This window comes from Xiphophorus maculatus, chromosome 6 (assembly GCF_002775205.1).
Source record: "Xiphophorus maculatus strain JP 163 A chromosome 6, X_maculatus-5.0-male, whole genome shotgun sequence".
NCBI lineage: Eukaryota > Metazoa > Chordata > Actinopteri > Cyprinodontiformes > Poeciliidae > Xiphophorus > Xiphophorus maculatus.
The window spans coordinates 6,941,413-6,955,628 of NC_036448.1; the positions used below are offsets into that span (position 1 = coordinate 6,941,413).

The window sequence follows — 14,216 nt, forward strand, 5'->3', positions numbered from 1 at the left end:
AATGTCATTCAATTGTAGGATATTAACAATAAATACAACAAGCAATCTTTATAATCTTTAAAATAAATTCAATTTGAGAGAAATTATAAAATATGTAAAAATATCAGGAAGCCAGATGAATTACAGAGCATGCAACACCATACCTTTTAAAATAAAACATGAATAGAAAATATATCTATTTTTTTATAATTTAAGTTAAACATTTAAAAAGTGCTGAATGTTTTATTAAATATTATGTATACCTTATGTCAACAAAACAAATTAGCTAAAATTTCCGCTGGGCGACTCCGTGATCCAACACATGCTTTTAGATATTGGCAAAAATTTATTCCATAAAATTCAGTCGCTAGTTTGTTCATAGATAAATTAGCGACACGCTTGAGCTCAGCCTTCAACAGGAGGGAGGGCACACACCCATCAGTAGACACTACAAAATAAGAGTCTGCTTTGCAAAGGAGAAATCCAGAAAATTGCTTTAAAAAAGTCATTTGTTTTTCACAATGGCACTCTTTAAAATTGTTTAGGTCATTTACATAAAATACATATAAGACCATACAGTTAATTTGGTCTTATATGTGAATGATTATACGAGAGTCATTTCTTTTATTCTCTCAAATAAAAGAAATTAAACGCATAGTCAGAATCTGCTAAGCAGATGTCATCTTCTTGGTAAATAATCCTGGCCTGCTGATTGGATAAAGCCGTTTTGCATGCTATAATATTCACATTTCTACAAGGTCAAATCCCACCAAGCTATGAGGCAAAAGTAGCAATTCGGCGGCCGGTCGCATTTTCCCCGGTGTCTGTCGCTTAGTGGGTCAGAGAATGAGTCTGATTTGTCAAATGGAAGAAAGCTCGCTCAGACTCCACACTGAGCCCGCTCCGCTATCAGACTCAGTGACAGCGGAGATGATGAACGACGAGAAGACAAAAGCTGACAGATGTGATGAAGACAATGTTGAATGGCTAATCAATCTCATGTGGGCAGGAGGAAACGGAGAGAAGAAATAAAAAACAAAAGAAGAAGAGAGCAGCAGGGATCTCCTAGTGTGAGTCAGCACAGGAACGAGAGGCTGATTGGCAACATTTGGAGGCATGTGTGTGTCTGCAGACCACATATCTGTGTCTCCGATTGTAATTTAGGCTTTTCTTTTCTCGTGATTTTGGGTTCTTATTGTCTTTGTGAGCCAAAATGAATGGTGTACGTTATTTTATGCCTGTTTTCTTTAGTGGACTGATAAAAAAAATAAATACCTCACCCCAAAAACAAACACTGGCATCAACTCAAAATGAAGAAACAATCATTTAAAGCAGTGACAACGATGTAATCACAGCGGACTCTCCTTTTATTCACACGTTCCGATCAGAAAGCCGTTATCGTGCCCTAGATCATCCGAGAGAGAGTCTGCGTGTCTACATGACCTGCTTGGGTGTGTGTGTGTGTGTGTGTGTGTGTGCTTATATGTTTAAATCTACATGACCTACTTAGGCTGGAAACGGACCTCAAGAGCAATGTACTAACCACACGTCGATACATGAGGAATCCATTACATTTGCTCCTCTTCAGACTATCACTTGCTATCTTTATCTTCTGGATATCCTCTCGGTCCAGCTCTGGTGTCATTAGGAAGGAAGACTGCGCTCGTATAGAAAGCCCGGAGCCATGTTGTTTGTCACTATTAAAACCTGGCACTTGCATTACCACGACTGCAACCTGACGGCCTTCTCTATAGCCGGTGATTCAGATGGATGGTGTTAAAAGAAGCCTTTGGACCACAGGCTAAATAAAGGCTGCCACACTGCAAAAACACAAAGTATTACCAAGTGATGTTGGTCTAGTTTCTAGTACAAATGTCTTAGTAAATTTGAAATAAGACAAAGTTAATTTACCATAACTCATCAGCGACATATTGGAGCTTGTTTTAAGTCAATAATTCCTTAATTTTCATGAATAAGTATTAGTTCAACTGGCACCTATAGCATGGGAAAAAAATGATCGCTGGAAGTGAAATTATCTGCCGATGGAACTACTACTTTTTAATCAATGTTAAGGAATTATTGACAAAATGACCTCTTATATCTTGCTGTAAAGTTACCTTTGAGTTGGTTTTGTCTTATTTCAACTTTACTAAGATATTTGGACTAGAAATTAGACCAGAAATGAAGATTTTGTGTTTTTACAGTGCAAAGTCTGACTAAAAATATCTTCATTCTCTCGTTATGCTTGCAGTGCCTATGAAAAATATTCCCAACCCTCGAACTTTATCACTTCGCAATATTTGGTCCTAATAATTTCATGCGTTCGACCAACACAAAGCTGTGCGCAGCCGTAAAAATGCAAGTGGTTTACGGCATGCTTCACAAAGCACAAATATCCAAAAGGTTATTCAAGTCTTTTTTTAATTATTATTTTTGCATTTTTTTAAACTTTATAGTTGGTGTTCAGGTATTGATCGTCCAATCTTTCAATAACACATAACTATCAAGTGATATTTTCAAATCTCCTGTCAATTTTAAACATTTTTCTACTCAAAAACACGACGGGCCACTGGATGAATAACTGCCCTGGTTTTCTTGGCGGAAACCTTGGTAACATCATCCGAAACACATCAAAGTTTGTGGTAGCAGCATGACAAAATGTCCAAGAGCTATGAACACTCCTGCAAAACACACTGTGCATGTTGTGTGTTTTTTAAAAAAAAATAAAAAATCCAGACTTGTGATTTTACGACCCAACATTGGCTGCGACGTGAGGACAATTCAGCCAATCGGGTCCAGCAGTCGCTTCCAAAACGTCCGCAGCAAATGTTGCATCTAAGCACATAATGGGATCTCACACCAACATCACTCCTAATCTGTTTTGATGTTACTGTATGCTGATTAGTGTTCATCCCACCGCAGAGTAAGCTGCTTTTTAAAGTAGTTTAAAATGCGGCAGTGTTGTAGCTCCTGAGGGCGACAATGTTGGCCCATCTGTCCCAACATTTTAGTCCAGATTAAAAATAAATAAATAAAAAATACGCAGACAAACTGCTGAATGGATTAAGATGAACTTTGGTACCCAAATCCCGCGTGAGTGTTCGAAGCGTAACGATTCGCCGCTAATATTTACGTCGGATTTGGACATGTCAAAATTCCCCGTCTGTCCCAACACTTTTCAATTTGTGCTTCAGCAAAAATATCTCCGTCCCGCTCAGGACATGCGCCGCGGGACGCCAACACATGTCACTTAATCACCTGCGAGAGAAATGAGACGTAATGAGGGTATGTCATGAAGACGTAATTAAACAGCAACAACAAAAAATCGCAGCGGTGTCACATTTGGGGTCTGGCTTACAATACCGGCTTACCGCCAGAGATGCTGAAAAAAAGCAATTGGGATGCGGTGATCAGGATTTTACTGGCTAGTACCTATTATAGTTTAATTCGTAGGTATGCTGTGGAAAATGTTAGTGATTTTATATATTTCTCAGGATTACGACTAATGAAATCTAACAGAAAATTAAGGAATGATAAGATTGTTCAAATGTATGCATGAAATATAGCCCCAATCACAGATAAAAATATCACAAAGTGTTTTGCAGCACTAGAATAAAATGCATTATGAATTGTTAATAATAAAAAAAACCCAGATATTCAAAAATAAAAACATAAAAATCACTGAAAGAATACACTTTGATCTAGTTTCTAGTACATCTACCTTTTACTTGAAATAAGACTAAACTAACTCACAAGTAACTTTTCAGCAAGATATTAGAGCTTGGTCTAAGTCAATAATTTCTCAATATTAATAAGAAAATACTAGATTCAATGGCACTTTATTTCACTGTTAACTAGAACTTTTTCATCAATCTTAGGGAATCATTGACCTAAAACAAGCTCCTATATGTTGTTGAAAAGTTAGATTTGTTTTATTTCAAGGGTACTAAAATATTTGCACTGGAAACTGCACCAACAATAATTGTAGGATTTGTGTTTTTGCAGTGTCAGAGGTGAAGGTTTAATGTTGTAAGGCTAAAAACGCAACAAAAAAAGCAAGAGAAAGAAACCCCAGAGTAACACAAGATCTTTCTTAAAGGCCTGTTTACTAAGATGCATTTCGAGCTGCTTTTTAAAAGATGGTTCTGAGGCTCAGGGAGAGAAAGCTCCAGAGTCTGTAGGGCCACAGCAGCAGTCCTTTGTTTCCTTTAATGAATCCTGGAATTAATTGGCAGTCAGAGAAGCTGGAAAAGTAGCCGGGTGAGATAACTCTATTAAAAGTCTTAGTCCGAAGTCCAGCACAAGCATTTTGGAACCGTCTGGAACCGGTCCGCGCAAGTTACGTCAAGACAGGAGGAAAACGAGTTGCAGTAGACCAGACACAACAAAATGAATCCATGAATAACAGTGCCTAGTCCAGTCCAACTCAGAGTGCGACACAATGGAACTACAATTTAGCATCTTATAGCTAAGATGCTAAGAGCGAAACAGAGAGCCGACATGAAAATCAAAAGAAAAAAAAAACATCACCACTATTTCCGACCAACAGAAACCCGGATTTTAGGAACAATGTTGTCCAGAGCACAGATGAGAATTTCACTTGTTGGACCGGGTTACCACCAATTCATCCATCAATTCATCCGTCAATTCATCCACCAATCCAGCCTCAGTAGCTCTGTGTTGCTTCAGGTCATATTTTGGTGAGTGCTACTCGGGAAGCTTTGGCTTGTAGTCAGGATGCCATTGTACTCTTTGATTTTAAAAATACACGGTGTTGTCATAAACTGGACATAATCAAAGCAGGATTTGCCAATAGATTCTGCATACTAGAGGAGGTAAATATGGAAAATGCTCTTCCTGTTGCAAAATGAGAATTCTACTGCTCAGCATGGTGAAAATACAGGATTGGGGCAAGCTGCCATTTCATACCCTGGGCCTTTCTACTTCCAGTTTGTGCCCATGAACAAACCGCTTCATGCTGGTGTATTTTAACCGCTTATGGATATATGTTAGATATTTCCAGACATCTGGAATTAGATATGAATGCACTCTATCAAATCTGACAACTATGACAGTCTCATTGTTACCCATTACCAAAAGATTCACCAGAGAAGGTATTTCATGTAGTTCTTTTCTTTTTTTTACACACTGAAAATTATTTGTTGCGGTTCATTTATTGTAGCTAATTGAAAACCTGGAGTGAAAACAGCATTACCTGTTTAGGTGACACTTTCCAGAAACAAGAAAAAACAGTGCTGCTATATCTTTAAGAGCCCCAATTTAAATTCAGTACAGGTCACAACCAAGCATACCTTCCACACTCTGGCTGAAAAACAAGAGTTGAGAACGTTCAGCTGCATCTAAGCACCGTGATTAATATTCTAATCCTCGTAATTTTAAAATGAACATCAAAAAGCTTCAGAACTCTAATTCCTAGCCATACCCACGTTGAAAAATAAAGCGAAGGTGACTTAGTCTCGTCTCTGTGTTGCCTCATCACATCCAACAAAGCTGCTCAGATTTGATAAAATGTGGGGAAACGATGCTTTCCGTCACATGAGGCGAGAAATCGCCGCACGCGGCTGTGGCTCGAGGCCCGCTACATCGAGATGTAGTGACATATTTGTGACACGCTGGCTTAGTGGGACGCTCCATCATAGGTGTTTACTGTTTACTGTCACCTTGTTTCTCTCTGAAAGGGCTGCGGGACGTATCCACCGTGCTTTCTGGTGTTCATCTTTCATTAAGTTTGACAACCTCCTGTGTATTTTGCACAAACACACACGTAGTCAGAGGTGCTTGAACACGCAGACGCACAAAAAAAAGAAAAGACTTCTAACCTGTTCCTTGACGGAGGCGAGGATGGCGGAGGTGGTTTCAGACTCGGAGCCGTCTCCGTTGGAGGCATTGAGGACGGGGCTCAACATGGCGGCGGCACTGGCACTGTCAGACGCCACCTCAGGCACTGGCATTCCTCCTGGAAAGAAAGAACGCGTCCAGGTCTTATGAAAGGCACTCTCCGGTGTGACGGCGTTCAGACAAGGTCACTTCCATGCAAAAACTTTGACTCGTTTCAGCATTTTTAGAAAGTGGGCGTAGTTTGTGAGACCAGTTTTAGCCTTCATGACATACTTGCTCATTGTGTCGCGTGGTTACTGTCTTGTAAGTGAACGATGGAGGGTGGCAGCAATTATACAGCATGTTATTTAGAGGAACAATGTGGTGAAATAGATACAGGGCTTAGTCTTAGTGTTTGTGATGGTAGGACTTTCTCATTGTGACACGCAACCAAAATCGTAAACAAATTGTATTAGAATGACTTTAATTGTTGCATCATTGCATCGCTGAAGGAAAAGACAAATCAAAAGTGCTTCTACATCAACACTTTCATTGAGGATCTCAGGATCATCTTTGCCCATTCTTTGTTACTAAACAACTAAAGCTCAATCAGACTGGAAGGGGAGCAACCGTGAACAGCAGTTTTCAAGGTTTTCCATAGATTCTCCAGTAGATTTAGCTCTAGACTTTGACTCTCCCATTCTAACACATAAATATGCTTTGTTCTGTGCCAATTCCTTTCAACTTTAGTAGAGCATTTAGGGTAATTGTACCGTATGTTAAGTATTTTACAGCCTCCACTGGCTTTCAATTAACATTTTCCTGTCAACTCTGACCATTTCCGTAAACTCCAAATGCTAACAAAAAGCATGATGCTGCCACCACCATGCTTTTGATACCGGGACAGTACATTGAAGTTGTTGATTTTCTGTCTCACATTTGCCTGTGGTCCAGAACTTAGTATTTTGGTTCTTCACATCTTTGACATATTCCCTATGCGAACTACAAACAATGTTTCTTACTATTATTTTTTCTCTTCATGCCAGCCAGAATGGTAGATTACAGAACAAATAGTCGAGCTTTTGACAAATTCTTTCAATAAAGTGACCGTTCTGGGCAGCTTCTATTAATCCTTTCCTTGTTTGGTCCGTCAGTTTAGAGCGACTGCTAATTTCTTGGTAATTTCCATTCCAGTTTTCTGATTTTTTTTTTTTTTTGTTAAAAGCCATTTATCTATATCACATAAACAATGAGGCTTAGGCAGCTCAGTTTCAGCAAAAACAAGATGCAACGTGGTTACTTTCAGGAGCAGCAGAGGGACTTAGATTCACACACACACGCCCACGCACAACCCCCCAACAAAAACACAGAAACACACATAAAAACAAAAATCTCTTAGCCATGTGTCATCCCGTATTTGACCAAACGTAGGAGGACACGAGCTCCACATGTGCCTTGTAATCCTGAAGCGGCGTAGAGCTGGTGGAACAGCTGCATCAACCAGCTTTACACACTGATATTTATATATATATACTGCTCAAAAAAATAAAGGGAACACTTTAAGTGTGAAACACCTGTTTAAGTGTTCCCTTTATTTTTTTGAGCAGTGTGTATATATATATATATATATATATATATATATATATATATATATACACATATATAAAGGCTCGCCATGAGGAATCTGCACATACACGCATGAAAACCGGCTGTTGGCATGAGGCAACGCCGGCCGTCTGCCGAGGTAAGGAAAGTGGGGCGTGTGAGCAGAGTAGAAGGATGAGAGCGGAAAGAGGAAGGGAGTGACTGAGAAACGGAGAGGGGAGACCAAGGAGAAGGAAGGGAGGTGACGGAGGAGAGGTGAGGACAACTAGTAAGTAAGTAAAGTTTATTTATAAAGCGCTTTTCACAAACATAAAATCACAAAGCGCTGTACAATAGACCATACAAAATATAACTACGACTCTTGCTTCGTGCAAGCCGACAATCTCTACCTGACCTGGCTTTTCACTCGTCTTCCTTCCATTTTGGAGAGTGCTGCTCCTCCTCCTCCTTCTCTTCCTCTTCTCCTCAATCCTTTTGCCAATCTCTGTTTCTGAACTTAAATTTTTCATCACTTACTTACATGTTGTCCTTTTCCCTTCCCTTTTAACGTTGCTTTTCTGCTCCTAAACTTGCTGCCCTCGCTCTCCCTCTTTGCCGACCGACTTCTCTTCACTTGACCCGTTTCACTGTCCTCCCCCGCCCCCTTCTCCTGGCATCTTTCTGCTACGCTGCGCCCAAGCTCTTCCATCACCCCACGTCCGTTCTGTACGTGTAGTCATAAACATCACCCAGAGAGTTTAAGGTTGGGCGCACAATAGGTTTTCTGAATGGACAATGACAGTCGGATAACTTTTTTTTTAAGTATCTGAAAGACACAGAATGAATTATTTGGAGAGGAAGCCCCATTACCTCAGCCAACACAAGAACGTGAAGCTGAAAGGATGTGCGTGTTCAGCGCCAGCCTGCAAACCTGACTCGGTTAAGTAAGTTCTTTCAGGAGGAAACTGTTGTGAGAAACCTGGCTGGAAGGATCCTTCAAACATTTAACTCAAGTCAGACGATTTTAAAGGCGCCAGCATTGGATGCAAAGTAAATGTCGTTCACAAAACAACATGAAAATAAATGTCCAAAGAAATGCTCTTTCTGACATTTCACAAATAGAAGTAATGTCGGGTGTTTCAACTGACCTAAATAGGAGCATTTATTTTGATCTAATACTGGTGGTAATGTATGTTTTCCACTCCTCAGCTCTCTTTCTTAACAGCTAAAAACCCCTCAGTCTTTCTATTTGCTCTTTTTGTGAATACTAAGTCATCAATCTTATTTCTCTGTCTTTATTACCATCTAAAACATTTGCTTTGTCAAGTTTGAATGGATTTAAGAATCCACATAAACTGGGACACAATACTTTGTAAAGTCGGTGCTGTAAGCTGCGAGGTAAGTACCATATATGTAATTCCAGCTAAACAGTGACCCCAGTGGTCAAATAGTCTCTACAGATTACCAAAGATCTGACTTTTAAAAAAAAACTTCTTCTGCAAAACAAATCAGTTGATTTGCTTAGCTTAACCTGCAAAAATTGCAAAAAATATATGTGATACTTCAACAGGACTAGAAGCCATAGAGTTTAAAATGGAGAATTTTTTTTTTTACATCACATGAGATGTTATCAGCTAAGAAGCTTCATCAAAATAAATACATAATCCTCAAAGCAAAATCCCTGAGGATAAATGATGGAAAATACCACAACTGTAAAAATAACAATATACAGAACAAACATGCTTACATTTACAGACTCGTTATTTAACAATATCGTTTTCTCTTCTCAAAGCCCCTTTTTTCATAAGCGGCACATTAGAAAGCCTTAACTTTTTTTAAAACAGGGTCAATGTGCAGTCTTTAAAAGGCTTTGAAAGCCTGGAAATAGATTTTTTATTGTATTTCAAGAATGGGGGAATTTGGAAAAAAAAGAAACAAAAATAAGAGCACTAAAAAATGTTTTACTGCCTGTCCCGCTGTCTAAAACATAAAACTGTAAAGATGTGCTGGTCCAACAGAATATTTTTGCATAGAATTACATCAGAAGAGTTTATTTGCTACTTGGATACAGCTATACTGTCAGATTTTCCATTTATTCGCCAAATGAGTTTCATATTTTACGCATAAGGATTCTAGGAATCACAAGTGTCACTTGTATGTCAACATCTGATTGTTGTTTCATTCACTTTAAGTATAAGTAAAACATTTTTATGTGCACACAAACATTTTTATACTAATTGTCCCAAGAAATTTCAATATTCGAGTTTTAAAATGTGTGTCGCCGTACTGAGAGGTCATCTAAAAACAAAAAAAAACCACATCGACCTGTTACAGTCTGACAACCTGTAACAGGTGGTAACTTAACTTTTTGAGATTGGTGAAGGCATCACTCACAAATGTAGCCAGATTCTCTGATAACAACAGAAGCTGGTCCAAAAGGAGGAAGACCCAAAGTCAGAGGAAGCTAAAAACAAAAAAAAGCTGTTTAATAGGAAGCCACATTTTCTAGAGAGCCCTGATGAAGGGTCATCCATTGACTTTGGCAGGTCTCTGTCATTTTCCTCCCTTATCAGGTTGTACTATTGTGTTTTTTGTGCCAGTAAGAGTCCTGTACCAAAAAGAGCAACCTACCAAGGGACATTCCAGACCCTCCAGACCTCTCAGGTCTTCTGGTTCTGCTCTGCATCCCCAGAACCAGAACCAAATGAGGAGAACCAGCTTTCAGCATCTATGCACCACAAATTTGGAACAAACTTCCAGAAAATTGTAAAACAGCTGAAACACTGACTTCTTTTAAATCTCGACTAAAACCCCACCTGTTTAGGATTGTATTTGAAATGTAATCAATTACAAATTTAATGTCGTGTTTTGATTATTGATTCTATGTTTCATTGTGTTTCTGTGTTTGTAATGATGTAAAGCACTTTGAAATGCCTTGCTGCTGAAATGTGCTATACAAATAAAATTTGATTGATTGATTGATTGATTGATTGATTGATTGATTGATTGATTGATTGGAACGGCTTTTCGCCAAAGAATGGAGCACAAGAAGCTGCGCAGTTGTATCATCTGTAGAATTCTGCACTTGGAAATGGTTGCAACCATTTGGAAACTTCAGAGTTACAGTAAAGGTATACAATAACTTGGTAACAAACGTGACGGCTGACGTTTACAACCAGTAGTACTAGCTGTGCTAATTTCTACAAATGTCTCACAGTTGCGCCTGTAGACATTTTCTGACTTTAAAGCTTCTAGGCATTGACCTCGAAGCCTCCGCCAGACAACTGACCAGCCATGTTTGATCAACAGCGCGAATCCCCGCACGTGGAAGGCCGATAAAACTCCAAAAACCTCGCCATGTGTGAATTTTCTTCCTACAGCACTTCAGCCTTTGGAACCACGCACTTAAAATATTTCATTTGACAGAACGCTCAAGCTCGAACTCGAGCAGAAAGCCGGATAAGAGCAGAGAAAGATGCCTGGGGGACCGGCCCGCCTATAGAAGGAATCGCGAAAGAAGCTTGGGTTTGGAAGGTTCAGAAAGGGAAGCTGGCCAAATATAGGTCAGCTCAGCAGACCGTGTCCAAGCTCTCATCTCACAACTGACCGGTACAAAGCAGCTTTCCCCAATAACCGCCATCAGAACTAGGCTACAGAGACCCGCCGGCCGCAGACAGGACTTTGAATATGGATTAGGCCTAAAGGCTTTATTTTACTCGTGTATAATCTTGTATTTTTTTGGAGTGTATATATTCCAGTGGTGTTTAGGTCCACATTTCAAAGCAATAATCTCCGATATTGCTTTTCTTGTACCGTCTGTACAGCCGGCCATGATACGACTGACATGTCTGACATCGGGAATATTGAGGTTAAACTTTTGACCCCATAAGCCCGTCTGTCAGGTTTGAGACAGGCACCATGTGGTGAAGACAAAAATCCTCTCAGAGCAAGAATCATTTTATGCCGTCTCACTGTGATTTATAATCACACGCATAACTTTGCTTGCCTCTTCCTCTGTGGATGCTTTGCAGTTTTTTTTTTCTTTTTCCTGCGTAAAGACCACTAAGCTTTGCTTTTGTGTGAGTGTAAATGTGTCCCTGTTTGACAGACAGTCCCATCTTGCCTCATTAAAACTCTCTGCAGTGTTTTGTCTCTCCCAGTCATCTGTCCTTTTGTCTAGGCTGTGTGCCCACGAGTCTGCTTTCAAAATGCTCTTTATAGATGTAATTAGAGCTTTCTGTGTCGTGGCGTGTTTCTATTAAACTTCACTGTGTACAGAGGAGGGAGGGGGGGTGTGTGTGTGTGTGATTTTCGTCACCTCAAACAGCTACAATCTGTACGTGTTGTTTTTTAAAAAATTTATTTCCTTAATGTGCCTACCTAACTAATTAAGCTAACGTAAATAAAGGGAGTAATGACTGGATGATTTCTGACTTCATTGTGCTGTTGTTTTTGGTCAAACCTTCATACTTTCCCACACAACATTATGGAGTTATCTGCTTTTTAAAAAATATCTAAATATAAATATGAAAACTCAGATGCTGTTGCAGAGGTCAGACCTTAAAAATGTAGCTGCAGACAGATCGGTCAAATTTAGTTCAGAAATCATACCGCAGTAGATGCTGTATAAGCACAAAAACATGATAAAACATTGACATTTCAAAATGTCTCTATTATATCAAACATTCTGGCACCACAAACCACCACTATTATCCATTACTAATTCAACCAGCTACTTTAACAGGTAAAGATTGTAAAAACATATGATTTATTGTCCAGAAAGGACGCTGAAATGTCGAATGTTTGGGAAAGCTTGGGAAGTAACTTCTCACTCAATAACTATCTAAGCAGGCTGTCGGTAACATGTTAGCTTTGTGTTCCCAGGGCCAAAAGTAAAACAAAAGAAGGCACTATTTAGATTCGCTGCTCGTCAACATTGTAGCCAAAGTTGAAAACCCAAGATGCAAGTACCGTGACGTCTTCTCTACCTTGTGCAAGAGTGACCGGGAGCTACTGTTAGGTACCCTCAACTGGGGTGGGAGGGAGATAAATGTAGATATTGTGTCTACCCAAATGTTTCTGTGGATGTTGGTGCCATGGAGGCAGCCACACCAGGGGGTGAAACAGTGGTGGGTGAGGGCGGGCAGCGGGGATCTCCCAGGAAGAACTGACACCGGACTTGCAAAGCTTGAATGCATGAAACAGCCTACCAAAAAGAACATCCAATGGCTCCTTTACACCTAAACAACGACAAACGATTAGGATTCGCTAGATTGTACCTTCATGTTCCTTAGACACATGAAAAGGTCAGCACCTAGTGGATGTTTAATTAGTTTTTAATGCATTACTATGGACCATGAAGAGCTTGGATTGTCCTCAAATCCAGGCCACAGTGATGATTGTAGTACATTCAACACGTCTTGTGTTGTTTTCTACACTTTATGTGTTGGTCAACTGAAACAACTGGACACCCAGAATACGTGTTAAACCATCGACCAATCAGGTCGCATCTTGGACTTCTGGAATTCCTGAACTTTCCACAGGAAAGAAAGGAAAAAGTAAACTGAAGCAGCCGCCATTAGAGGATGTCTGTTCAGTCAATCTGTCGTGACTCATACTGCTTTGACATCGGTTAGTAACTGCTAGCTTAGCATACATCGACAGTTTTTGGCTATAAATGTATTTAAAGACTCACTTTTTACCTGTAAACTCCTAATTTAATTGTGATTTTATTACACCGCAGTGGGAGCTGATATAACTGGCTGCCCTTTTATACCCGCGATTGGTAAGGAGGTTTTAGGCTAACAATAGCAAAAATGCACATTTAGCATTTGCTACTACGATAGCAGGAGCGGGGTGCCGCTTTTGGATCTTAGCTTTTTTTGTTTTGTTTTGTTTTTTAACCATAGTTTTGGCCTGTGGTGATGCTGCTTACCTCACTATTCAATCTATGTTGGCAATAAAAGTACAAATATTCCCATTCTGTTCTAATAATACCCCAACATGTGTTTGGATGCTCTCTGACCGGATCATGTCAACGCTACGCTTCACATACACAAAGAAAGGTTTTCACACAACGGCGTTTGTTCCTGGCAGACAATGGAAGATGGCTTAATAAGCTTCATAAAGGATTAATCACCAGTCAGCTGAAGCTTTCTGCGGTAAAGGTCCAAATGCTAATGGACATTTACATCAAGTGGGCACACAGACACTTACAGCACCTACTGCAATGCTGCGATGCAACGAGCATCCAGCAGCTTATCACTTAGGCAGAGCAGCTCTGATAACACATCATTACGAGGCCACTGGCTACAATAAAAACCAATTATTTAATAAACATTATTAATAAATGTATGAGAGCAAAACGTCAAACTACTTCGGGAAACAATTCTGCCTTTTGATGTCTTTTTTTTTCTTCTCTCTCTGCTCCGCCATGTTCCGTGTGGATGACAGTTCCGTCGATTCTGGTTGTGTTTCCATTTGCCTGACCAGAGCAGATGTTAACGACAGATGTGTGGAGATGACAGAAGCTTGATGACGTTCTTAAAGGTTTCTCGAACCTTCAGGCTCAATACTCTAACGCCCGTGTTGATTTGGTCGTCCAGGCTCGGTGACGTTAGCAGAGGCTGACACAGAACTGAACTTCATTTTACGGCAAGTTTTCACAAGCAGACAACGCGTCTGTGTCAAAAAAGTAGAAATGTGAGAGAATGAGAGGCACTCCAACTCTCTGACGTTTATGCCGTTCTGTGTTGCGTCTTCATCGACTGCAGTAAATTACATTCACCAAATTACTTCTTTCCGGAGAGCTGGAT

General features: G+C 39.9%; 1 protein-coding gene across 5 annotated transcripts in view; it reads right to left on the reverse strand.

Moving 5' to 3' along the window:
• Positions 1–14,216, reverse strand: part of LOC102232724 (catenin delta-2-like) — a 174,325-nt gene that overhangs the window by 123,860 nt on the left and 36,249 nt on the right. For all 5 annotated transcript variants that reach the window (XM_023335130.1, XM_023335132.1, XM_023335133.1 and 2 more), the window contains one exon: positions 5,820–5,956. In XM_023335130.1, the coding sequence (XP_023190898.1) occupies positions 5,820–5,951 (132 nt within the window). In that variant the 5' untranslated portion in view covers positions 5,952–5,956. Of the gene's footprint in view, positions 1–5,819; positions 5,957–14,216 lie in introns of those variants that run through there.